Raw genomic sequence first — 27,826 nt, 5'->3', positions numbered from 1 at the left:
ATTATATACTAGCGCCATTAAGGCTGGCCAATTCCTTCAAGTATGAATAAGCACTGCAGAGAGAGTGCATAACTACTAAAATACTAAAAATATTAGTACCTTTAAGATTAGATCTATTCCTTAGAAAACCTTATTCTTATATAAAAAAAAACTTACGTGATAAATATATTTATATTTGCCAATAAAATAGAAGCACATATTAACCACACTCTAAAATTTACAAAACAACCCTGAGTTGTACATTAATGAAATTGTATGTAGCTGTTGTTGACAACAGGGAAATATTCAAATAAGAACCTAGCAGTATCAGTTAATTTTTTTACGAAAATTACATTTTTAAACTAACACTTCGTAAGAACCATAATGAGTAACAAAATTAATTTTAATGTAAAAGTTCGAGAGGTGAAAAATAAAGTTGAACAAGGTAAGTTAATTCTTTACTCATCTAGTTCGAATTACTGTTGAACATCTAATTCTAATAAAAGTCGAAGTACAAGGTACTTTTTAATTATTTCTCCTGATTTTTTTAGCTTATGATAAACCAGAGCTCCGAGCATCCCTTTGCAAAGAAATTAAGACCCTATCTGAACAAGGTGAACAATATATTTTTTGATAGGAAGTTTTTAGTGAAGTATTTGTTTATTCAGGTCAGATGTCGGTAATTATGAACAATTACTGAAATTTTAATTCAGTACATCTCATATTTGTTTATCTTGTGTTACAGCAAATACAGTGTCGGACATATCAGTATTTATGGAAACATTAGAAATTGCTTCTTCTTGTATTGAACATAAGTATGATCAAAACAGTGACTATTGGAAAAAAAATTTAAATGATCTGGCAGTGGGATTATTAGTAAGTAAGTGTTTGAAGTACAAACACGATTTGGTAATGAAACTTCTTTATAATCAGAGTAATTTTCCTCTGATGATTAATTATTTTTGTTTGCCGCACTTCTTCAAGTCTGAAAGAGTCTTGCATTCTTAATTCGCTATGTTTATTAACTGTATATCTGTCAAAATTTAACAATATTTGGTAATAAATGGTGTTTAATTTCAAATGCCATATATATCATTCTAAATTCATTCATGTAGTTAACAAAGGTACATAATAATCTAGTGCAAACAATTACTCTATAGGTCAGTCAAGATTGGGCGTCAGAGGCCTTAAATGTCGACGCTCCTTAAGTTTTATATATTTAATAGTATTACGGTAAATGTGTAAAATAGACAAACTGCTTGTATATGGTTTAAAACATCCGTATTTTCTTCTAGCTTCTTGTGTAGCCGAATTTCTTTAAACCATCAATCTTTAATTAATGTTTAGTTGTTCTATTTGCCATTAGTCCATCACTATAAAACAATTTTGTCGACAGGTTGGTGTCTTTATCAAGAAAACTTAGCAAAATTTAGTCCCGGAATTGAAAGAATATATTCAATTGTTGGCATCAAAATTGCTATAGGTATCCGTAAAAAAAAGAAGAACATTAAAGAATTATCTTATTTAAGACGAGAGAGCTTAAGATCACCCCTCTCCAGAACCTCTCTGAAATTATTTTTCAAAATAAATGTGTCCAATGAACATTATAGATGTACATGTAAGCGAAGTTTGAAGGAATTCTTTAGAGTCGTTTTCTTTCCTGAAAACCCCAAAACGGATTCTATGAAGTGGCCTGGTTTACTGATTTTAACCAAAACTTCGTTATGGTACATTTATTAATTATAAGAATACAAGATTGAAATCTGTTAATAGAAGTTCTATGGGACTCAATAGTTCTGTTAGTCTAATTGATGTAATGTTTAATTGACAGATGCAGCCAACCATAAACAAAACATTTAAGACACCAACTAATGCCATCCGTAATAGGTGCTAACCCATTAGTTCAAGTTTTTCCTCGTTTCTTTTACTTAAAGCCGAATTAACTCATAGTAATTTTACAGAAATAGAAAGTTGGTTAAATGTTTCTCTCCGAATTTTTTACATTATCAATATTTGGTTTTATTCTATTTTTTGTTGTAGAATGAAGTTCGAAGGAATGAATCGGGTTGGAATAATGTTGAAAAATATTTTGCTGGAATTTTCCCGGATACTGTTAACGTTACATTTCTTTTCAATGGAGTTAAATCCGTTGGTTTAGAGATAATTAATGAAGAAAATGGTAAAGAGGCGAAAACACCAAAAGTTAGGCTTAAAAAAAGTCAGCACAATCAGATGAGTTTAACGAAACCAGTTAGGGTAAGGAAATTATTTAAAATAATTTGCATTTAGAATTAATTAATATTAATAAAAACATGTTTGTTTTTGTAACCTATAAACTGTACTCTGAGGCATCGTTCTATTTATGTTGTTTTATTTATGTTCTAGCCTCGTTCTATAAATATTAATTTTTCTTTAATTAGTTAGGTCGGGATTGTTAATCCTGATTTCTGAGATATCTTCAGAAATCAGGATTAACAATGTTGAAATTTCAAAAAATTGAATAATCAATTTGGAATAATAATGCTTCTGGTTGAGGGATTTTGTCCGCTAAGATTCACTAGGGTCCTCAATCGACTTATGAAAATTCAGCTTCCTTACTTTTTGTTTTGACATGTTTCGTTCACAGTCGTTTAGAACATTTACACTAAAACCACTTTTTTTTTAAGAAAGTAGGACCTCCATTCTAGATATCGAAAATTTTACGTTATAACAACTTCCTCCTTATCTTAAAAAATTTAGATAAATTGTAGTATTTCCTTAAATCTTTACAATTTTTAATGTACTTCCTAAATTTTTAGAAAATGTTGCTTAGTTATATGAAAAGTATAAAAAGTTATTGCGATAGTGCAGATATTTTAGAGTTTTATCGGAAATAAAGTTCTTTAAAATTGATCTTTGTGGTTATCACAACTAACAGACGGAAAGCTGTCGATAGTTCGTGTTTTAAATTGCTAATATGGTATCCGGCAATAACATCAAGAAATAATCAGCGACCGGATTGCCACTTCCGTTCCACCCCCACCCCCCGGAAAACGGCCACTACGATTTTTTTTTAAATTTGGTTTAATGTCTATGAACAAATCTATATATATAATTTTTTTTTTTTTTTTGTAGCATTTAAAATATATTATGTAAACAAATTTGATGAATGGTTCTTTTAGGGAGGGGATGGGTCGACTTCCCCCAAAGTAAGTTCATGATTACTTATATAGTGCTAACGTGGGTTAAACTTGTTAGCAAAATTCTGAAGTTTGAAACATTTTCAAGAAAATTCCTTAACTGGCAGAACCTATAGAAATAAGAGTAATCCATCCTTCATTATCCAGTCGTGAGGGTGTCCTCACCATTTTTTTTTTTTATTAAAATATTTTTCGCATTGCATATTTTTTCCAAAATTGTTCCGTATTCCACCAGGAGGTAAATTAAAGTCTCTACCTTATCTATACTGAATATGCAGGAGTAATCGCGTTTCAGGCCTTTGTCCACCGAGTCGACAATGCTCGTGAGGACACCTGTATGCGGACACTTTCTTTCATACTGTGACAAGTCTTCTATTTTCTCCACTTAAAATTGCCCAAGCAGATCTTTGACGGACTTCGAAGAGGTCACCTCCAGAGTTTTAGTCTCTTGACTTCGTCCTCCTTCTTGAACTACTTCTGAGGGAGCCGTTCTTTGATCTAACCGAACGCTTTCAGAATCCACCCGGGCACCCTTTGATTGATGAGAAAGAAGTCTTATCTTTTGGTCTGCACAAAAAAAAAAGAAAAAGAAGCTCCATACATTTGAATTCTGCATTTCTTACTTAGTGAATCCGCCGAAAGATTAAGTTGATGTTACCCAAGGAGAAATATGAAAGTCCATTCTGGTAATGGAAAATAAAGCAGTTTTCAGACCACGCTCCAAGTATTTAGTTGATCATCCGGTGTCATGGAAAAAGCAGGCTCACCCTTCCTTCTGATCTCTCTGTCCCATTTGCAAAATATATCTCTGATATATTTCAGATGTTTTACTTTATTCTTATATTTATTGGCTCAACTGTCGATTATTGTATTAATTTATTTTCTAGGTGCTAAGCCAAACAACTTCAAATGCAGATTCATATAAAACTAAAATGCAGATCTGCCTAGACAAACTTTATGAGGCCTGTAATTTTGATTCGAATATAGAAATACCTTTTTATACCTTTGCAATTAATTGTAAATCTTTTATTCAGACTGTTTATAATATCTTCGTATTATCATTTTTAGTAAGAGAACATTTAGCTTCACTTTCAGTAGGTATGTATTATTTTACTCGTTAATTTTTGCGGAATAGTTTCATTGCCACTTTAAGCTTTCACTAAATCTATTTATTAAAATAATAAATTATGGATATGATATTTAAGAATTTCTTTTTATCACTAAACTTGTTTTAAATTTTAGTAGACAAAAGCAAGCTAGTATTTTAGGGCCAGAAGAATTAATGAAAGTTAGGTCTGTCTGTGATTGAGGCGTTATTTCAAATTAATTGGCGAAATAATTATTTCGAATAACGTTTTGAAATAAATTATTTCTCGGATTTATTTCAAACAATATGGAGAAATAATTATTTATCATTTCGTTATGTTAAATAACCACTTTTTATTTTATTTATAGCCTTTGCTACATTCCATATACTTAAGTCCACTATTCCATAACTTTAATTGCTATTCTTAAACGTGGTATTTTCATCCTACTGACTTGAAAAGTGATAAATGAAATGTTATGAGGGAGTGAAGTTAATGGGATGAAAATTGATAAAGATTACGGGGGGTTTATTCCCAAGATAGTGGGATGAAGTGTGAGAAAAGCGATAAAAGTTACAGGGGGGTAATTTCCATATTTAAAATTGAAGATCAAAATAATGTACAATAGTACAGGTCTAGTCTGTTTTAGAACGAAAAGTGATTTTGAAATCAAATATTATATATTATTTCAAATACCACGTAAAAATGCAAAATGAACTGGGTAGTTTTTCAGTTTTTGGTTGTTTTAAGAAAGTTGCTGTAATGTAAGGTGTCTAACTGAAAAACAAAATGATACTGATACTAAAATGATGATCTTCCACTCTTCGGCGTTGCCTATTAACAAAAAAAAAAAAAAAAAAAAATCGTTCCGATCCTTTTGTCTGGACCTGTACAATCTTGGCCAAGATTGTCATTGAATAATATATTTTGCTGATGAATAACTCTTAAATTAAATTTCTAACGAAATAATTGGAATTATTAGAACATAGTTTTAATCTTCTTCCTAAAACTGTTTTATTAATTGCTCGTTGTTGGAAGTGCAAGAATTCATGCTATTATTGCTTTGTGTTTCCAGATCAAAATCATCAACTTTGGATTCGACCCGTTCATAAGTACAAAACAGATAGATTATTTAATTCAGAAAATGAAGCATACGATTCTAACTTTCAAACCATTCTCTCTATTAATCCAAGAGAATGGATGGTAAGGTTTTATTTTTATTGTATTAATAAGTTTTACCAATGTTGAAGAAATGCTCATTACTAAACAAGAGTTTTAAATGATCGTATCTTTAATTAAGAAAGTGAATATTAAAAGTGAACACACTTTTTAGATAATTTAGGATTAATTATTTTTACTGCCAATTTTAGAAGGCTTATACATAGGAATGTAACAATAAGTTTTTGATTGTATATTTTTTAAGGAGTATACAACAAAAAACTTACATGTTTAATCTTAAAAAAAAAACTGAAGGTTTTTACTCTTCCTTCCACAAACAAGAGCCTTGAGACGGCAACTGATTGAAGGTTCGAGGTGTGGGTGAAAAAGAAGATTTCTTTCAAATTTTTAAGTCAAATGTGATGTGGTCTTGCGGTAACATGCAGCAGAGAGGTGTTTTTCAGTCTGAATGGCATGTGTCAAATGTGTTCAGTAGCATTCAGATTTGTTAGCTCGCCCATCGAAATGCATCATTCTTTAAAAAGTTACACCACGCGCAGACCATTATTTATTTTGCATTTTCCCTTCTCAGGCTGACCTGGGGGAATGGTTTATTAAAGTATAACCACTTTTCATGGCCTGATGATTTTTAAAATCAAATTCACTTAGGTTGAAGCCATTCATAAAGTATTTTGTTCCTAATACCTGCAAGTGCATTAAGTGCAGTGCAAGTTTTCTTGAAACTTTAAAGGCATATATCTAGAGTTTAGCATTCCGCTCTTAGATTGTCTATTCGTAGTAGCATTTTACAGCTGTGTTGATAGAAATAGCGTTGTCTGGTATTAATGATCACTTCCGAAGACCGCAGTGCTCTGAAGGTGCCATTGACATCAAATAAGGCGTCAAAAGTGCAATAAAAACAGAATCGTCTGTGAACAGTTGTTAAAAAAAAAAAAACTTAAGAACTGATAATTAAGAAACTAGTCATACCAATTTTTATATCAGTCTACCTAGATTTATACTTGTTATTTCTAGATGTTAACTGAGGTGTTAGGGTTGACTACAGTCATGCTTCCCACTATGTGTTCCCGAATTGGATCCTTTGGAAACAGGAATGACTATCAACGATTAGCCAAAGATGTACATTTTGCCGAATAAATTATAGTTATGTAAATAATTTTTTGTTTTTTCTATTTATAATTTTTAAAATTGAATATAGTTTTACCTGCTCCTTAATTATAATAGTTCACTTTTGTATCTCCTAGAAGTATTTCAAAATGAGTAAAATGGTCGAAATTAATTTTTCACTAGACATACTAATAGATGTTCATATGATATAAAGTGTCTTCTTATTACGAAAAACCTGTTACAAAGATTAGCATTTGTGCAAGAGCAGAATATCTCAAAAAGAAAGTAGCAGAAGTTTAAAAGTTATCTTTCATCTTGGTAAATATGTCGCTTCTGAGGCGAAACCGTCACAGGATGTATGTTTTACAGGTTCTGTTTTTGCGATTTTTTGCTTTGTAAGTGGTATACAGGCAGACGTAAGAGGCGAAACTATATTTCGAAAAGTTGTATCAAGACTTCTTGATTGTGACAATTTTTCTAATACCGCTGGCTGTTTACATGATCTTCAAAGCGTTGTCAGTACTTGGCAGGACTATATAACGACATAGAACACAATGTGGCCAAGGGTAAGTGAAGCAACACCATCGGATCCTAAGCGGTGCAATAAGCCAATGTTACGGCGCTTACAATAACATCCAATAGGCTTAGCCTATTCCGACATTTTCTGTAGATTACAAGGAGCGCAATAAGGATAGCATTCGTTCCATATAATGCGATCAAACAATACAATTGCCAATAGAAATTTTTTATAGAATCCCATCGATACAGGTTACAATTTTAGTAGTGATATCAAACGAAGCAGGTTGTGCTTGCTGGGTCCTCAATCGGCAGGGTAGTAAAAGTGAACGTGAAAAGTTTACGGAAACTTAAAATTGGCCTTCCTTCGCGAAATCTTTATTTTTCAGTCAAATTTCGAACCATGACTAAAGATAATGTGGACCAATTGGCTGACCCTAAGTATGTTTTTTTTTTCACTGGAGTCTGGCTAAGTTATGAAGTCATCATTAAAACTGAGGCACGAACCTTTTTCTTCGAACGTTCGTCGGACAGAACTACCTTGTGATTGTACTCCTTTTTTTATCCAATTGAATTCATTTACTACTTTTGTTAGAAAAAAATTGAAAGTTGTAAGCCACCAATTTTACTTCTTCTGGATGGGGCAATTTGTTTATGCTTTATATTCTCTAAAAACGTTGGCTAACAAAAGACCTGTAAAAGAGTCGAAGATGATTAAATTAGGAACCACAATCACATCCAATCACTGTCATAAATTGGACTTGAATGATTTTTAATTCAACCTAAGATTATTTAATACTAAATAATGTAGCCTAAAGGCAGGAAAATAATGCATTGTGGAAAGATATCAATGAAATCTTATCAGTCTATTTACATTTTCAATAAATTTATATCTTAAAATAAATGGGTTTAATTTTTTTTTTTACTTAACAAAAAATAAAATAAAATGATTTTTTGGAAGCACCTATTATATATTTTACAAAATTTGCTCTACCGAAACATAATGTAATTAACGTTGTGGCAAATATCCATTAGTGTTTTCAGTGCAAATGTCACTGATATAAACTAACAGAATTCATTTGGAATGCAAATTTCCGTCAACTTTGAACGATGTTATTTAAGTTCGTAAATAAACTTAATAAAATAAAAAATTTAAAAAACTATAAAAATTCTTCCAAGATATGAATGTTGTTCACTTTGGGCCTTTTTTGTTTACAATCATTTGTGTTAGGAATATTATTAATTTTATATGTACATCAAACTCTTTATGAACATGCAGAAAATCACATATATTCAGAGAGAATTATTAATCTATTTTGGTTTAAATAACAAATATTTACGAAAAAAATATTTTTTCTTCTATGAAAATAACTATTCTTAATCCTTTAAAACTTTGGTTCATTATGAATAGTGTTTGACTTGTTTTTTTTTTTTTTTTTTACAGAAATATCAAAATCGGTGTACAATTGGATGCACAAAATGATTATTTTCAATTTATTCATCATCTTCATCGTCAACATCTTCATCTGTTGCAAATTCTGAAATATCACTTGGTTCTCCTTCAGGTTTACTTTCTTCTTCTTCACCAGATAAGTCCCATTGAGGGTGGTCGACAGGAATTTCGGGAGCTTCCTTTACATCCAGCTATAAAATTCGAATTTGTTTTAAATACAGCTTTTAAATCTTTCGGTAATCAATATCTGACAAACTTGTTTCACTTTAAATATAATAAAGTGTAATTTATAAACTAGTCTGTATAAACAATTCTCAAATCATAAAAATATATGTGTTACGAATACATACCTTAATGTCATGAGTTTGGTCAAAACCAAGATAAGAATCTGATCTAAGACAAACAGCAAAAATATAGACTCCAGGCCATTTGGGGGCGGTAAATTTTAACTGTACTTCTTCTTGATCTACAAGTGCTGTAATGTGAACTGGTGACGTCAATAAAGTACGTGACTTTCGATCACTCATATACACCCACCAATATTCTTGTTTTTCCTGTCACAACAATAATTCGATGTTAAAATGAGATATATTTCAATTTTATAAGTTTTCACTTTGGAGAACTGGCAATTATATAAATATGTGAAAGAGAGAGAGATTGTTCAGAAAATTTGCTTATCTTCCTCACATCATGACCACAATAATTACTTTTTTACCATTCACAACTGTTACTTTTTAATTTTTAACCAGTGCATCTCATTCTACACATTCGTTGCAAAAGATCCGTCCCAAAATTTGATTAAATCGGCTCTATATTAGTATGCATTATTCAAAATAAGTTCGTATCTTTATATCACCGTGATTCATGAATTTTTAACTAGTCGTCAGAGACATTAGCCTCCAGATCCTCTCTCCTTAGTCTTTTGTCGCCATCTTTAGTTTAAATCTTGTTTTTCCCAATCACTTCTTCAATGTTCCACACCAGCTTCTATATCTTCGACTGCCTCAACATCGAAAATTTAACGTCCGAAGAACCATCATAGTTTTTTCACAAATGTCCAAATTTGCATTAATTTTTCTAATAAATACAACATTCGACCGAGGTAACAAAATTATTGTTTTCCGTCTCAGAAGTTATTTTTTTATTTATTTATTTTTTTTTTAAGTGCAATTTGTAGCCTTTGACTTCCTTATTTTAAGACAGTGCTTGAGTGCTCGCGAACACGTTTTCTTGCAAAACAAATTTAATTTCTCATACGAAGATAAAAGGAATCCTGGAAAATGATACACCGTTTGAAAGCCCATTAGGCAAGGAAACTTTTATAAAAAGTGCCAGCACCTAGGTCTGATAATGATCACGTAAGGGCCTAATGAGTTTTCTTGAAAATTTCGATTACTTTTATTTTTCCAGCATCCGGAGGAAGATTGAGGCTGTTTGGAGAATAACTTATGCTTTGAAATGGTATCAATTTTTAGAAAATTTATCTGTCTTTCTAACCGTGTTATCAGAATCGTATTCGGACTAAAACTTTCTGAGTTATAACATTTTTTTAGAAAAAAGTAATGATTTTAGAAAAAAAATTTAAAGTGACGTCACTCAAGAAGAACAGTGGAAAATATGAAGTTGGCCAATACGTCATTGAACTCCACTTTAGATGTACTACACACAGTAGGCCTATGGACAATACTTACTGGTTCACCCTGTATATATATATTTAAGCAATTTTAATGTTTCAACATATCCAGAAAATGAATAAAATATTTTTTTTCTTAGAAAAAAAGAGTGAAAAATATAATTAAAATTTGATCCTGAAAAAAAAAACGCAAAGCGAGCAGATATAAAATTATACATGGTTGGGTGTTTTATGAAGTTTATATAGTTACTAAATACAAAACTATTTTTTAAACAAAATCTGATAGCTTAAATTCCTGAGAAATAATAATAGAGGAATAATAGAGTAAATCTGATTACTTACATCAGGAAACTGAGGACAATGTACAGTATGTGACAATTTACTTTTGCCTTCTAAAACCCTGTCTCTTTTTCCAATACCTGTCTGGAATTTCTCCCAATCGTCATCATCCTCTAGGGACGAACCCTTTAATAAAATTTCATAATTACTATTAATAACACAATACATCTGATCCAATTTGAAAATCGTCAAAGTAAAAATATACAATTCTTTCATTGAAATAGAAACTTACTTTTTTATCACCACCACTTTCTTCTTCAGATCTATCTTGATCATCATCATCAGATCTGTCTTGGTCACTTTCATCAGCAGAGGAATCACCGTCAGCAGGTGGTGGCGTTTCTTTTTTCGGAAGCTTAACACATTTATTTTTATTTTAATTTAATTTTTTTCATTAAAAAATAAATAACCTACATATTTATTAATTACCTCAGGTAATGAATGTTTTTCTTCATTTTTTTTTAAAGCGGACGATTGATTCTGCGAGTTTGATTTGATTTTTTTTGATTGCTGCTTTTTACTAGATTTTTTACCAGATTTCCTCTGTTGTTTCTGCCACACTGGTTTCTTATTCTAAAAATGTATTTTTTTTTAAATAACTACTGAAATTTACAATTTTAGGCGCTATTGCCCTATCTACTTTCGAGTTGGACTCTCAAATGCAGCTTTTTTCCCGTTTTTTGTATCTAACACCAAAGGTTGGCAAGAATTTGCCTTGGACATAACGTATACAACGCAAATCACTTTGGTTGGCAAATTTTTTTAAAGAGAATAATGATTTTGGTGAGGTTCTGGGGAAGCTGAGTAATCAAGTTTCCCAAAACCAAATGATTTTATTACAGCAGCAAAAAAATATTAAAGTCAACTAGCTTTTTGGTACAATTCTTTAAAACCAAAACAAAATCGTAAAATGCGGCAAGAGAAAGTCATTGGGTGCTACTAAGTATTTAGACCAGAACTGCTTTATTACAAACCTACATATACTATTACATGACAAACATATTGTGATGATTTCGACTTTGCCTATCAGAAGGGATGAAAATTTAATTTGTAGAGCACCACACAAAGCGAGGATCCGCGCACTCATTATGCTTTATGTAAGTATAACTGCAGTCATACACCAGGCCCGGACAATAAGTAGGTTACATAGGAAATAATTTAGTATATATTTTGAAAATAATGCAATCGCCACTTAACTCTCAAGATTAAGAGAATACTAGAGCAATTTTGCCGGAATAGACAATTCTTTCCCTCTAGACGATATTAAAGATTGAAAACATGTTCAACTTATACGTATTTGAATAGTATATATATTAATATTTATATTCTTTATTTCAAATTCTTCCTATTTAGAAGGACCCGGTATTTACAAAAATTAAATGATGCAGAAAAAACGTATTAAAATTTGCCTTTTAAAAAAATAAATAAATCGAAGATATTATTAATAAAAACACTGTAATGATAATTTTACTTTTCATAAAAACATTTTCTAATAAAATGAACATACTTGTTCTTTTTCTTTAGTCTCTGTTTCTTCATTTTGCTGATCTCCTGAAGCTTCTTTTGTTTCTACAGAATCCAAAATCCCGCAATGTTTTTCTTTTACCGTCTCATCTCCAAATAAAATTTTCATATCTTTTCGAATAAGCGATACTGTAACTGTAACGATTGCCCCTGCAGTATATACAGTGGACGCTTCGTCGTCAATGACTGAAATAAAGCAATGATTTACACTTAATCAGCAGCCACCTCTGATAATCTCTAAAATTTGTGGTACCATCTGAGGTCATTTCAATTGTTTTAAAATAAAAGTTTTTAGTAACAATTTATTTACCTTCTGATCGGACTTGGAAATCAATCAACGGCATACGCCCTGCTACCTTCATTACGTCCTCATATTTATCATCGTCAAGAAACCTCAAAATGTTACGCCTTTCTTCAGCTTTAAGTTGCACAAACTGTTGTATACTTCTTATATGTCTCTTTAAAAAAAGAAGTTATTGAAAAGAAAATTTTTATATTGTAGAAGAAAAAAAAAATCAAAATGATATACAGGGTGATCCATTTAAAACGCACCAATCGCTAATAACTTTTTAGGAGAGCGGAATTTCGAGAAAACCCACGAAGTAAACTATATGTTTTTTTTGGTCTAGTTTTCAAATTGTCCACTCCCGATGCTGTAACTTCATTTTTGGCGGAGTTACGGCTAAAAACCCGATTGGGCTTTCATAAGGACCACTGGTTTTGACAATGATTATGAAAACTACATAAAACATTGTGAAAAATGACATTAACCCTGTTTCGATATCCCTAATATTAGTTGAGATATTTAAGATCAAAGTTACAATTTTATCTATTCGTGAACGGTTTTCGATATTAATTTTCCACCAGAAATACACGTTTTGGGAGGTCCTCTGACTGCAAAAAATGTTATTTGTGACGCAAAGGAAAAAAATAATAATAATTGAAGATTTTAAAACATGTAGTATAGTGTAATGGTTGTGGGTGAATCAGGATAAATTTGTTTTATCATCAAATAAAATCAATCATCACATCATTTTAATGCACCCAGTATTGACCTATGATTACCTATGATTACGGTAAGAATATCTTAGCAAACTGTTGGTCTAGTGGTCAAGAGCGTGGTTTTGTAAGTGAGAGATCACCGGTTCGAATCCCGCGTATGACTACACTTTATTAAAAAAAGTATGATTTTTTAAGTAATAAGAACTGGGGATTCGAACTGGGGATCTCCCACTTACAAAACCACGCTCTTAACCACTACACCAACACCCGCCCCTCCCTGCCAAGCTAGTCTTACCGCAATCATAAGTCAAGAAGTCTTTCATACTGGGTGCATTAAAATGATGTGATGATTGGTTTTATTTGATGATAAAACAAGTTTAACCTGATTGTCCCACAACCTTTACATTCTTTAAAATCTTCAATTATTATTATTTTTTTACTTTGCGTTACCAATTACATTTTTTGCAGTGAGAGGACCTCCCAAAACGTGTATTTCTGGTGGAAAATTAATATCGAAAACCGTTCACGAATAGATAAAATTGTAACTTTGATCTTAAATATCTGAACTAATATTAGGGATATCGAAACCAGGTTAACGTCATTTTTCACAATGTTTTATGTAGTTTTCATAATCATTGTCAAAACCAGTGGTCCTTATGAAATCTTGATCAGTTTTTTGGCCGTAACTCCGCCAAAAATGAAGATACAGCATCGGGAGTGGAAAATTTGAAAACTAGACCAAAAAAAAAACATATAGTTTACTTCGTGGGTTTTTTCGAAATTCCGCTTTCCTAAGAAGTTATTAGCGATTGGTGCGTTTTAAATGGATCACCCTGTATATTTCTATATCGGCAACTTTCTTAGAACTATAGGAATTCACTAAGAAAGTAAAACCTATTTTCATGCGGGTTTTACTACCCCAAGTACTGATTAAATGCCTTGGTCGAAGAAAGATAGCCAACATATATTAATACATCTGATTAAATAAATTCTAATACAACAAAATGTTGTTATCTTGGCATAACACGTATTCTAACCGCCTCAAATCAATTTTTTTTTAAATTAAAATATATTAGTGACTTATTTTTATTTAATATTCATTAGTAAATTGAATGCATTTAACAACTAACAATGCATTTATATTTATGTTATTCATTTCTTATTCTTTTAGTGCCTAGAATGAAACGCTTCCCTTACTCATTCATTAGAAATGCCCGGCAAAGAGTGATTTGGGCAAATACGAAAAAAGATGATTCATAATTAATCTGAAAGTTACCATAACTAAAAACAAATGACTTGTCTCATTTTCCTTAGCTGTTTTTTTGTTAAGACAGTACAATGAAGAATCGTATGAATGAGAATTTATAAAACACATAAGTGTTTATAGTTTTATGCAAACAATAAATCCTTTATCTTTGTCTATTTTTTACAAAATCGTAATGAGTTTCTCCAAATCACTGTTTGTAACATGATATCCGGTTTCACGCGCAGAACTTATTTAGTCTTTTTTGTGTTATCTTTTTGTCGACATGCACTATATAGATTAGATAGAAGAAAAAATGTCTACTTAAAGAAATTTGTATATCCTTACCTTTTTTACCATAAAAAATTTTAGATGTTCTTCATAAACATGTGGCAACTGCAATAAAGGGCTTTTATATTCCCACATTCCTTGTACTATCATAGGGCAAAGTTTCATGCAATTTTCGATAGTCTCAATGCTGGGCAAACGAGAAACTATGCACAGTATTGAACCATCAGTTTATTTAATTTTTAAAAAAATAATTTTCTTCAATAATCTTAATAAAGCTTAATACGTACTTCTTTGAGCGTAAGCAAGCATAATTAATTGCGACACACAATTTACCATCTCTTGAATTAAATATGGACATTTTTTAACAATATACATTCTATCCTTATCCAAAGTCTTTGGATTTAAAGGTATACGGTTAAGATGGGCATGAAGCAACGCACGAGCCTTAATAGAGTACAAATAGCATAAAGGTCTTTCTCTATTTTTCTCTCCTAAATTAGTCAACTGTCTGATTAGCTAAAACAAAATTGAACAACTGAAATAAATGAGTTTTATATACTGTATATCAAAAATCTCTAGATACGTAGCTATTTGAGTTATTGCGTTATTTCTTGTATTATTGAGTTTTTTGAGCAATTTCAGAATTTATTAGACGATTAGACATATTTCAGAGAAATGAAAAGAGGGTGAAATTCAAATATAGGAGAAATGAAAAACTTTGAACTTTTGAAATTATGTACGACAATGGAACGGGCTTAATCCAGTTCTTACATATTTTATAACTTACATAAAATAATTTTTTAAATAGGATCTTTGATAATATACCTGTGGAACTTCAATGTTATCAGTAGGCCTCTCAATAATTTCACTATTGTATTTCTTTTCAAATTCTAAAGAGGCTGCCAATATCATAATTACTCTTTTAAGAACCATGGATGGTGTTTTGTGAAAAAAATAATAATACATTTGAGAAGTATCCAGCAATACCTAATGTAAAAAGAAACAAAAAAAATATTAGTATTTCAATTTCTATAAGCAATATCATTGATTGAAAAAAGGTGGCTTAATATTAAAAGTACCTGGTCACCAGTATATTTGATGGATCTGTACCACCATATGCCCACCACTGTGGGTAACGCCACCATAAATACGAGCGCGTACAAGCCAAGTACCTACAACATAACTAAATATACTAATAGAAGACAAAGAAAACAAAGATCATGTTTTTATTATTAAGCTGAAAATAGATTTTTAAATAGAAAATGATTTTCTGTACTTCTCTCTTTGATGTTAGAAAAGCACAGCGAACATTTTTAATTAAACATTACTTCGTTAACCAACAAAGATTAAATAATTTTAATAAAAAAAATAGGACTCCAAGAATAATCTGAAAATCCTGAGTACCTATAAAATATGTATAATTCTATATAATTGCTGCAATCTTTATTAAGGTAAATGAAAGTAGTTTTTTCTAAATTCTTTGTCAAACACACATCGCTGCTAAGTCGAACAGCCCGTGGTGTGCCATAAAATTTACATCATCCGTATGAGTTATGCTCTTTGAAAAGAAACTTTTTCCAGATTTTTCGGAAAGTCACTTTTGAGAGTGACTCAATGAAAAAAAAAAAAAACTAATACGTACCCAATTACGTACTTTTTTTTTTTTTTTTTTTTTTTGAAACCTAAATATCCTGAGTCAATATTGTATTCGGTATTTCAACACTTCTCATTTCTTTAAACTAGCCTGGTAATCTGATATGGAATTCTGAGGTTCAACATAAGGCAGGAGGCGGTTCTGTACCTTTTCTTGGCCAATTATACGGGATTATATCTTGTATCAAGAGATTATCGTGAAGAAATAGGCCGGTAATTTGAGATTTTTGCGAGTCTCTTCCTTTCTTAAGAACTATACAAATGGTAGTTTTATCCGCATATTTTGAACTTTTGTTTCTTTTACTTTAACAAATTCAAATAAAAACTTCATGAGGTCACAACTAAATCTTATCGAGTAAGAAAAGGATTAATAGTTCGAGGACGTATAATTCAGAAAATAATACAAGCCATGAAAATAGTAAACTAATGCCATTTTTTTTAGGCGGGCTTTAAATCTAACAGCCGATTAACTGTCATAAACACGGAAGCGGGTTGCTTTAGCAAGAATTTTCATTTTAATACTCAAGGTCAAGGCCAAGATTAGGAATCGAACTCGGTACCATAATTCGCCTTACATAAGATCTCTAATCGTTACCGTGAGGCTTACTTGCAATTATTCGTTCAGTCAGGAAAAAATATATTTTTTTTTATTTAAATTAATATTCATTTTGAAGTACTTTCTCCAAAAAGCAAATAGTTTATCCCAGATATAAAAATGTTAAATGTCCACTTAATATTTGTTCAACACTATTGAGTAACTAATATAAAATAGCAATAATGAGAAAATACCATGCTACCAAGGGATTCGGAAAACCCCGAAAAGAATTCATGTGAAGAATGGCATACTAGAAATCCATGCTCCCCTTCGACAACGAGTCGATTATTTGAGATGATATGGTGGTACCTTCGATCGATGACTGAAGCTCCACTCAAACTCTAAACCTACTGGTCAAGATGCTGCGTCGTATGTGAGTAAGTGACATCTGCCATTCCAGCTTGAGTGGAAAAATATTCGTAAAGAAATAGGGACGCTATTAACTGTAACAGTCGATGAGCCAATATATAAGTTTACATTTATTGCAGTCTTGACTTGTGTTGTTAATTATATAGTTTATTTTGTGTCACCATTATTTTTTTTTATGAGTAATAGGTCCGCGATGATAAGAGCAGAACGGTCTTAAGTATATCTATACCCAGCTCCGACGATCGAATTGCACGTCAGAACCGCTGTGGACCTCCACCAGGGTTTCCCCCAACTTCGTTTTGGCCAAGCATATTTCTCCATCTTTTGGGTATAAATAAATGGATTGTAAATAAATGCAGCATGTACATTAGTCTTGCGTTTCTGATCGACATTACTTGGTTTTATGCATATCTTGTAATTAGATAAACAGTAGCATCATTAAAAATTATGTATTATACATTTAAAGTTTGCAGTTAGCTATTTATGTGACTAACAGGAATAATTTCTTATATATTTATGAATTTATTTTTCCCCTTCTTGATGACTAATCCTTAAGTGATATTTTGTGAATTTATTTTTTCCTTTTAAGTGGAAGCGCTTTTTGTATTTGTAGAATCATATTTGTATATGAAATATGTACATACCCAGACGGAATTCTCCTTCTCAACGATCCACGAAGGCAAAGCAATCCCAAAGCTCATAGCACCGGGTCCATCTGGGTTGCCATATTTCTCCCAATTTCTCCTTGCTTCGTCATCAGTAAGAGCTTGGTAAGCTAAATGCCACAAAAACCAATTATCTAAGTTAAAGAAATCTTTTATAAAATTAAATAAAGTGACTGTAAACATTAAGAGCTTTTGTTTCCTACTTTACAAGCCAATAGCCGAACAACACTTGCAAAGAGATTTAACGTATCCCATCAAACCGGCAAACAGGGATGAATAGAAGACTTGAGCGAAGTAGAGGATAACCAACTCACAACATATAGTTGAGCTAATGCTCACGTACACACATAATATAAATTTATAAGTTTAATAAATTTTGTCCAATAATATTTGAATTCATTTTCAGATAATTAATCCATTATTACATCTAAGTGATTAAGACACGAGCGAGTACTTCTTGTTCATGACTATGCTCTCCCCTCGATCTTTACAGAATTCCAACGATGAGTTAACTACATTCCATTATTTACACTGATCAAAAACAACTATTGCTGAGTAATAGATGTTGATATGAATAACTAGCAGACATTCACTTTCTGAAGCAACTAGATTCTAGTAAGTTGTCCACAACATAAATAAATAAGAAATCTATGAAATGATATGATCGTTAACTGAAATCTATCCAAGATGTGTGTCCTGAAGCAATGAGGATTCTTTTAATTAGATTTTTAATAGATGGCAAAATTTCGACTTGCTTTTGGTTTTACATTCTGGAAAGAGAGAATCCTTTTCTTTGTCCTAAATTAAAATATTAATATCCTAAGATAAAGAAACAATAAACTACTGTTCACAATAACAATTTTAAAACCATTGTATGTAACATAATTACCACTTGACATTGAGCTGGGTGAAATAATAGCCCATTTGATTGTAAAAATCTCTTTTTCTAAATTTTATGATTTTTTTATTACTTTCATTATTATAAATGGTTTTTGTGTCCTTTAGTCAAGAAAATGTGTAAGTTAGAACCTTGGAAACTGCAGAATGAGACAGTTGTGTGAATGTCATATCAGATTTTAACTTTAAATTTTTTTGACAAGAATATAGGACTGAAATCGGAAAATTTTGAAATTCTTCTGCGTTATGTTGAAATTATTTCAATTCAAATTGAAACCTTTCTGCTAAACATTTTAAGTACACATTTTTCAACCAAGAAAAAAAAATTGATTTCTATTCAAAATTTCAGACTTTAAAGAATTCTTAAAACTAAAGAAGATTCAGTTTTTATAACAGTGGGCATATAATAATTGCAATGAATAGAATTCACTCAATGTATACTGATATGCGAGTAGAAATTACCTTTAGTCAATTTCATGAAAGCTTTTTCATCTCCAGTCTTCTTATCAGGATGAAGTACAAGTGATAATTTTTTATAGGCTCTTTTAATTTGTGCTGTTGAGGCGCCCTATAATAAATAACATAATTACTTTTTTCCGTTAAAAATGTCCTAGGGGTCTTACTGTTGTTACCTTGACTGCCTTTCCTAGATGAAAGAAATTCCAGAAGAATTTATTTCTTCAAAAGTGCTTAAAGGACTATCGCTCTAACGACACAATGGGGATCGAGCATTTAATACAATAACAATAAATTTTTAAACGTCTCCTTAACGTTTCGTTCAGTGACAAGTTATTTTATACAACACTAACACAACTTTTAAGTAAAACTTAGTTTTTCCGAATTTACTCATTAATCTAATTATTATTTATTGTATAATTATTAATTAAAATTATTATTATTAATTTCATTCGGCAGCAGCAGTTCTTTCGGAAAAGCATATTAAACAGTCAGTAACAATCAAAATTAAAATCCCCGCAACATAATTTAACTATTTATCTGCTCAGAATGAAATAAATTGTACTTACCGAAGGAACTCCCAAAATTTCAAAGGGGTCAAAATTAGCATATTCATAGTCGAATTGAGACACCTTATAGGCAAGCAATGCTAAAGCAATCCACCCTGAAATTATTATAAGTTTCCTGCAAATTGTTTTAGGTTAATAATAAGTTAAAGTAACTTTTCAAAAACATAGATACATTTACAATTTCCCTTTTTATAATCCACTTTGGCAAATCAGAATGTATCAACTTCAATTGTAGCCTCCGACATCTATAAAAGCAATTCTAAAACTAATCAAAAATAATTATGAATATACGATTTAAGTTTCATGATGTAGTGCAGAAGTACTCAACCTTATCGGTCCTTAACGCCCAAAAGAGGGCTAATTAAGCTTACATGGTGTGAGGAGTAGAAGTTTTGTCTGATAGTGATAGAAATGAAAACTGATAGCTGAATAGAAAAATGTCTGCATCAAATTCAAAATTTGAGGAAAATTATATTCAATGTAGTAAAACTTTCCACATTTCGCATCTTGTAGAATCCAGACTTTGGTGCTGTTTATATTTTTATCAAAAAAAAAAAAAAAAAATCATCTGAATAATTCCGAAAGACTCATTTTGTTCCTTACGAAAATTGAGCATGATATCAAAGAATTATTTTCGCGGCATCTGACTCCAGGATCTCAATTACAACTATTAGAAATTTATAGTTTCTTATTTAAAGTTTTTTTTCTTAAATTACATCAATTTCCGCATTAGTAGGCGCTGTATCGTTGGAAATGCAGCATCAAAATGATTTTTTTCTTCGTATAATAAACACTTGCAAAGTGCAAACAATGGGATAAATTTGAAAAAAAAATTTACTAGACCTCCAATCAAACATTAAATTGAAACGAACACATTGTAGTTGCGCAAAATTAAAATACTGCTGTGGACGGTAAGAAAATTTTAATAATCCAATTATTTTAATCAACAAAATATAAGATTTCTCTTCCTGGGAGCTTCTTACAGCTCACTGTCCGGTGATGGACAGTGTAATGAGAGAACACTGTCCGGAGGCCGGCAGCGCACCGAAAAAAGCTCCAGGCGCCAATAACCTCAGATGTTGACGCGCCTTAAATCATTAAAAAATAATAATAAAAAATAAAATTAAACTCAAAATACTTTTATTCAACACAATTTCGGAAAAAAAATACATTTATATTTAAGAATTATTTAATTACTGAGATGCAATAACTTTTAGCAGCATTTCCGAAATTTTTGTTACATATTTAGGCATATTTAGGGACCTCCAAAGGAGCAGATGATGTAAATAGTTATAAACATTACAAACTTTTTTTTCAATTCCAGGTATCTTTAAAGCATTTGTAAACATTAGTTTGAACATAAGAAAAAAATGTGAATATTGAATATTAAAAAAATTTAAATAATATAGTGGATGAGAATCAGTCAAATTCGGAGGTCTTAAGTGAAATAAGTGGAGATTAAAGGCTTTTGATAGAGCTCAGTGGGGAACCTTGCTTGAGGAGGCCCTGATCCTTTCAGGACTGTAGCGCCGAGGAAGAAGAAGAAAGTAAAAGAAGTAACTGAACAACTCATAACCAAAAAAGCAATGATGTCCATTTTTATTTTTGGGTTTTGCAGTAAAACAACTTGCTAGAAATTTTGGTGTGTGTTTAAAGAACAATTTTATTAGTTTATAAAGACTTTTAATGACCAACTTTGTCATTAAATAATAATTTGAAAGTGGTTTTTTAATTATTAAATAAATTCACCCTTTCCCATCTTAATTTAAGGAAAGAAGTTACAAAACAAATTACAACTGTAAGTGATATAACCTAATTATTTATTTATTACTAACAAAAACAAAGAGAAAAGGAAAAATACAAATATTAACCTCCTCGGCGGCTTAGACATGGATCTAAGCGAGACCGACATTGGAGGATCCATCTCTGGTAGCGAATCTACTACTTCATCATTAAACCGATCCAAAAGAACTTCAAACACTCTTAACCTTTCTCCAGATAAAAAGAAAAAGAAAAAAAGAAATAAAATCCCTCAGGTCACTTCACCTCCTTTAACACGACAAGCAAATTCTGGACTTTCTCAGATTCCGCAACAAAACCAAACAACTTTTATGCATAACTTACCGGAAACAACCTCATCAGCACCTCCACAACAGGTGCAGTTTGTATCAGATTTTGCGACGCACAATAAATTTAATATACTGCCAGAAGTCAATGACCAACCCGAGCACAAACCGCCTCCTATCTATTTGTACAAAGTCTCCAACTATATAACGCTCAACAACGAACTCAGACAACTCCTTGGAGCAGAGAATTACTCTTGTAAAGCACGCAGTGACAATATTCTGGTTTCAGCCAACACCATTGCAACATACAGGGCAACAATTCGGTACCTGCACGAAAAAAATATTGAATACCACACATACCAACTAAAAAAAGACAAAGCCTTTAGAGTCGTTCTGCGCCATTTACATCACTCCATACCGCCTGAAGAGATCAAAGCGGAAATACAGTCTAAAGGGTTCAGAGTACGAAATGTTAGCAACGTAAGGCGCCCGATCGAGAAGACTCCTCTTCCTCTATTCTTCATAGATCTAGAACCTGACAACAACAACAAAAACATTTTTAACCTCACCAAGATACTCAACACAATTGTCCGGGTGGAGGAGCCCTATAAAACAAAGGAAATTGCCCAGTGCAAGAGGTGCCAACAATACGGGCACACCCGCACATACTGTCATGTCTCTCCAAGATGCGTCAAATGCGCAGGGCCCCATTTCGGGGAAAACTGCAACAAAAACACAGAAACTCCGCCTACCTGTGCACTCTGCCATAAACAGCACTTTGCCAGCTACCGTGGATGCGAAGTTCACAAGGAATTGCAAAGGATCCGTCGAGAACGAATGCAACTTCGAGGCCAAGGAGCAGCTGTTAGGACGCAACCTCCTCAAGTCTCTTCTCGAAGAGACTTTCCAGTTTTTCCATCAACTCCGCAACAGCAACAACCTCCGCAGCAGCAACCACAACAACCTTACTACAATGGAACTTCCACTGCTAGGCTCTCTTATTCAGAAATCGCGAGGTGACATCCTTCATATCATTCTCATCAACCATCTGCACATCATTCTCCTCAATCATCTACACATCCTGCACATCATTCTCCTCAATCTTCTGCACATCCTCCACATCATCCTCAATCACCTGCACCTGCACAACCGGATATAACCTCAGTACTGAACTCCTTTTTCCAAAGATTTGAAACCCTCCTCACTCCTCTCATCAGTCTCTTAAACACTCTTATTACTCACCTCCTTCCAGGCATAAAACCATGATCTCTCCAACACAACATTCTTTAACCATCCTTCTCTGGAATGCGAACGGGTTGAACTCCCACAGAGACGAACTTAATACTTTGCTACATAACAAACGTATTGACGTGGCCCTACTGACGGAAACACACTTTACAAGTAGATCACACTTTTACATTTCAGACTATCAGACATACAGGACTGATCATCCTGATGATACTGCTCACGGTGGCGCGGCAATATTGGTCAGAAACTCCTTACTTCATAATGCTCTCCCTTCATCTGCTACAGACTATCTTCAATCCTCTGCAATCTCCTTATTCGCTCATCCACATAAAATTAATCTTGCTGCAGTGTACTGTCCACCGAATAAATCTGTTTCTGAGCTACAATTTATCTCCTACTTTAATTCTCTCGGAACTAAATTTCTTGCAGGAGGAGACTATAACGCGAAAAACCAACAATGGGGATGTCGCACGACTAACCCTCGCGGGCGTACACTCATGAATGTCCTTATTTCAAAAAACTACAACATTGTTTCACCTAACCAGCCTACCTACTGGCCCACATCCTTATCCAAACTCCCTGACATTCTTGACTTCTTCATACTTTCTCAGGTAACTCACTACTTTGAAGTTTCGACCTTGACAGAACTTTCTTCAGACCATAGCCCTGTTTTAATTACTCTCAACACTTGTCCCGTCCACAGACCTTCCAAACCATCTCTCATCACTGGCCCCGTAGATTGGGAAAAATTCCAATTTGAAATAGAAAGTAACATAGACTTACGTATTCCTCTTAAATCAAAAGAAGATATTGACAATGCGGTAGAACAATTTACTAAAACTATACAAGAATCTATGAGACAATCAACTTTACACCACACTAACCAACAACGAACTCGCACATCCAATATCCCTTTGTTTATACGGACTCTTATTATGGATAAACGACGTGCAAGAGCTAAGTGGCAACGAACTCGCTACCCATCTGATAGACGACTCTACAATAGGCTAACGCACCAACTTAAAACTGAACTTAAACAGTTGAAGGATGAACGTTTCCAAGACTACACACTAACACTAACTACGGAAGACAACTCGCTTTGGACTGCTACTAAGAAAATCTTGTCTTACAAAACCATTCCAACACCTCTCCGTCGTGTTGACGGCTCTTGGGCTGCATCTGACGAAGACAAAGCTTCCTTGTTTGCCTCTCATTTTTCCTCAGTTTTTACCCCTCATCAAGATATGATCAATACTTCATTTCACGAATCCTTACGATCAGATCTTGACCTACCACCAAAACATTTCACTCCTTCTGACATTCTATTTATTATTAAACATCTCTCTCTTAAGAAAGCTCCGGGCCCTGATCTCATAACTGCTAAAATTCTTCGACATCTTCCCAAAAAAGCAATAATCCTCTTAACTACTATCTACAATTCAGTACTAAGAACAACTTACTTCCCGATTCTATGGAAATCCTCCTTAATTTACCCTATTCCTAAACCTAACCAGCCACTTCATCTTTCTTCTTCTTACCGACCAATTAGTCTACTGCCAATTCTTGGCAAAATTCTTGAGAAACTTCTTTTAAAACAAATTCTTCCCATACTCGAATCCTCTAATATAATTCCAGACCATCAGTTTGGATTTAGACGACAACACTCTACTGTACAACAGTGCCATCGAGTGGTAGACACGATTTCATCCTCCCTTGAGAAGAAAGAGTGTTGCTCGGGTGTCTTTCTCGATGTGAAGCAAGCCTTCGATCGAGTATGGCACCCGGGCTTGCTCTGGAAACTCAAGGGCATTCTTCCGTTCACTCACTTCCTCATCTTGAAGTCCTATTTGTCTGATCGTCATTTTCAAATCCAAATCGGGACATCGTTTTCAGCTAAACATCGTATTGAAGCGGGTGTTCCTCAAGGAAGCATCTTAGGACCTATCCTATATGTTATATACACTGCAGACATACCAATCCATCCTGAAACTGTCCTTCTAACTTATGCAGATGATACCGCGATACTTTCTCCTCACATTGATCCGGTAACTTCACACAGAAACCTTCAAACTCATCTCTTTTCTCTTGAGGAATGGTTTAAAAAATGGAAAATCAAGTTAAATGAAACCAAATCTCAAAATATTACTTTTACTCTCCGCCGCATCACTCTTCCTCCGATCTTCTATGACTCAATTCCAATTCCTCCTGCCAATGTTGTCCGTTATCTTGGGCTTTATTTAGACAAAAGACTGACTTGGAACCCGCATACACGACTTAAACGAACTGAAGTTAACAGGCGTTATCGACTACTTAAAAGACTACTAGACCAACGTTCAAAACTTTCACTTAACAACAAACGACTGATTTACAATTCCATACTAAAACCCGCCTGGACGTACGGTATTGAACTGTGGGGTTCAACGAAACGCTCCAATATTCAACGAATTCAATCTCTCCAGTCTAAAATTCTCCGCACTATCGTTAACGCTCCATTTTATGTTTCAAATCTAACCATCCACACAGACCTGGAAATTCCGTTTGTTGGTCAGGTTGCACGAACTCGCTATAAAAACTTTCATCAGAACTTGCACTCTCATTCCAATCCTCTTGTCCGCCACTTATCATCACATCACCATCCAGATCATCCTCCCAGACGACTGAAACGCCAGTGGCCTCGCGATTTCCTCTCTTCTGAGGAGAGTAGCTAATCCTAGAGATGACTTAGGGAGTGTTATCGCTGGGTAACTTCTCCCCTCAATTAGTTAGTTCGATGTCAGTTATTGTCATTGTTACTAATAGCGTGTCTAGCGATGGTGTAACTTTACAAATAAATAAAAAAAAAAAAAAAAAAAAAAAAGGGTTTTGCAGTAAAAATGTATTTATACTGTTATTTATTTTGTACACTGTGTTCTTTGACTCGCTGAGGCCTGAAGAGATCATATCGCAAAAGTGAAAAATCAGAAAAATTCTGGAGCTCTAAAGAATGACAGCATTGGCTACTACACGTTCAGTGAAATGGTGCATTAAGCAAATTAGGCAGCAAAGACTTGGTAAACACGATCCATTTTGATCCCAATAAATATATAAATGCATAGAAATGTGGTCCCTAATAAATATGGTTCTGTGCGCTAATACTCTTGACTGCTTTTAATTAAGTATCAAGACACTAAAAGAATGGTTCAGAGTGCTGAAAAACATGCTATCTTTCAACAAATACCATGTTGGTCCAGAAGGGTACAATGTGATATATGTCCCTACCACCATTTATAAATACACCCTCGGATGGTTCAACAGAATAAAAATAAAAATAGTGCGAATTATATTTCATGAAGTTCCAAGTCTTTCAAATAGGATACCATGTGGTATAAAATATATCCTTAGTGAGGTACCAAATCAGTACAGTTTTGCCACAAAAATGACACCACCTTCGAACTTCCAAGTCGGCTGAACTAGGGTACAATATTATATAAAAGTCCCCACCATTGTGATAATAAAATACTAAGTCGGATCAAGGATGGTTCGGTATTAAAAAAAAAAAACAAATGGGCTATGAAAATAGACCTAACTACTTAAGGTGATGTAAAAAATTCTGTAAATATTAGGCTACCAATGGGGTCACGTTGTTCCATATCCATATCATGTTTTAATGATAGGTAGAGTAGTGGTTATAAATCTTTAATCGCTCAAATTTTACCTCAATTGTAGAAAGTATTAAATTAATTCAATTTATTTTTTAAACTAATTTAATCAATCAAATTCTAGATTAATTAATTTTAATTAGGGATTAGATTCCTTCGGAACAATAAAAACAAAAGATTAAAATCCAAATTAATTAAAATTTTGTTAATTTAATACATCGATTTGTCTATAGAAATTTTTAATTAAATTTCGACTATTAATTCATCAAATTATAAATTTAATTGATTAAATTTTCTTTTGTCTCTGGTAAGTACTAAAAAGATTCAGCTTTAGAATTACTAACGTTAACACTTCTTTAGTGCCTTTCCACGGTTCGTTTGACTTCAAGATGGTTTTTTTCCTCTTGCAACCAGGGCAGTGACAGTCCTTTTCATCCTTTGTAGGATCTGTTGAAATTAATAAAGTTAACACAAACTTGTGTAGGAGTTCGCGACTGGATTCATTCTGCAAGTTATCTTTAAAGTTGAATTAGTTTACAAATATTTAATAGATATGCTACCTTCTACTTGTTTACGTGGCCACCAGTAATAAGTACTAGGAATTAGCAAAAGAGCTAAAAATGACAACAGAAAATAAAAGAATGTGCCACCACTTTCATCGTACTGAAATTTTTGACCCCCCATTATAAAACAGTTACAATAAAAAAACTAAGAGAAACTTCATATCAGCTTGACATAATTATTTGAAAAATCTCGCCTGGAACCACTGCAATTAACGGACCTCTACTCCCGGTCACGACTATACAAAAAAATGTGTCGGCTCCACACGCACACAGTAAACAAGACTTCCATATCAGTGTTCAGTATGACCATACCGACGCTATGTAATTCTTTTAAATTGATAGGAAATCAATTCAGATTAAAAATGAGAACATTTTTATTTGTACATAATAGTTAATAATTATTTTTACGAATTTAGGTACAAATATTCATTCAGCGAAATTTGTATGAATGAAAAAAAGTACAATTCAAATTAAAATGCATCAAATTTAATAATTCAACACTAACTTCTAGCAATAATAAAAATTAATCAGCATGTTTTTCGCTTAGCAATGCTTTTGTTTTATTGGCACACAGCTG

At 32.7% G+C, this 27,826-nt stretch overlaps 2 protein-coding genes across 4 annotated transcripts; one reads left to right on the top strand and one right to left on the bottom strand.

The window, feature by feature from the left end:
* The first annotated feature begins 205 nt into the window (after positions 1-205).
* LOC141457806 (uncharacterized) lies at positions 206-8,532 on the top strand. Of its 3 annotated transcripts, none has more exons than XM_074135085.1 (8): positions 206-424; positions 531-593; positions 725-855; positions 2,020-2,235; positions 4,046-4,256; positions 5,319-5,446; positions 6,437-6,565; positions 8,490-8,532. In XM_074135085.1, exons 1-7 carry the CDS (start codon positions 364-366, stop codon positions 6,557-6,559), a joined length of 933 nt encoding a protein of 310 aa, XP_073991186.1. In that variant the 5' UTR covers positions 206-363; the 3' UTR covers positions 6,560-6,565; positions 8,490-8,532. The 3 variants fall into 3 exon arrangements, with proteins under 3 accessions (XP_073991186.1, XP_073991176.1, XP_073991192.1); XM_074135075.1 differs by having other exon boundaries at positions 6,437-6,570; XM_074135091.1 differs by having other exon boundaries at positions 402-424; positions 531-647; positions 6,437-6,570.
* Sec63 (translocation protein Sec63) lies at positions 8,465-27,695 on the bottom strand. The gene is made up of 16 exons (XM_074135041.1): positions 27,247-27,695; positions 27,031-27,133; positions 19,735-19,849; positions 19,172-19,277; positions 17,792-17,922; positions 15,610-15,702; positions 15,356-15,517; positions 14,818-15,046; positions 14,588-14,733; positions 12,305-12,452; positions 11,978-12,180; positions 10,900-11,043; positions 10,703-10,825; positions 10,474-10,596; positions 8,849-9,052; positions 8,465-8,689 (listed from the first exon to the last, which is right to left on the bottom strand). The coding sequence occupies exons 1-16, from the start codon at positions 27,368-27,370 to the stop codon at positions 8,540-8,542; spliced, it is 2,304 nt and encodes a 767-aa protein (XP_073991142.1). The 5' UTR covers positions 27,371-27,695; the 3' UTR covers positions 8,465-8,539.
* Between the last annotated feature and the right edge of the window lie 131 nt (positions 27,696-27,826).

The sequence above is a fragment of the Rhodnius prolixus genome, unplaced genomic scaffold, assembly GCF_049639745.1.
Source record: "Rhodnius prolixus isolate KJV_2025 unplaced genomic scaffold, Rpr scaffold_1, whole genome shotgun sequence".
In the NCBI taxonomy this organism is placed as follows: domain Eukaryota; kingdom Metazoa; phylum Arthropoda; class Insecta; order Hemiptera; family Reduviidae; genus Rhodnius; species Rhodnius prolixus.
The sequence above is the reverse complement of the archived record's forward strand: the minus strand, read 5'-3'. Positions and strand labels throughout refer to the sequence as shown.

Excerpts from the sequence above, each read along its gene's own strand:
- LOC141457806 (XM_074135085.1), top strand. The coding sequence starts at position 364 with ATGAGTAACAAAATTAATTTTAATGTAAAAGTTCGAGAGGTGAAAAAT. Across the intron at positions 856-2,019 it reads ATCTGGCAGTGGGATTATTA|AATGAAGTTCGAAGGAATGA; the intron begins GTAAGTAAGTGT and ends TTTTTGTTGTAG. Across the intron at positions 5,447-6,436 it reads TTAATCCAAGAGAATGGATG|ATGTTAACTGAGGTGTTAGG; the intron begins GTAAGGTTTTAT and ends TGTTATTTCTAG.
- Sec63 (XM_074135041.1), bottom strand. The coding sequence starts at position 27,370 with ATGGGGGGTCAAAAATTTCAGTACGATGAAAGTGGTGGCACATTCTTT. Across the intron at positions 17,923-19,171 it reads TTTCATGAAATTGACTAAAG|CTTACCAAGCTCTTACTGAT; the intron begins GTAATTTCTACT and ends TGTGGCATTTAG. Across the intron at positions 8,690-8,848 it reads ACCAAACTCATGACATTAAG|CTGGATGTAAAGGAAGCTCC; the intron begins GTATGTATTCGT and ends CGAATTTTATAG.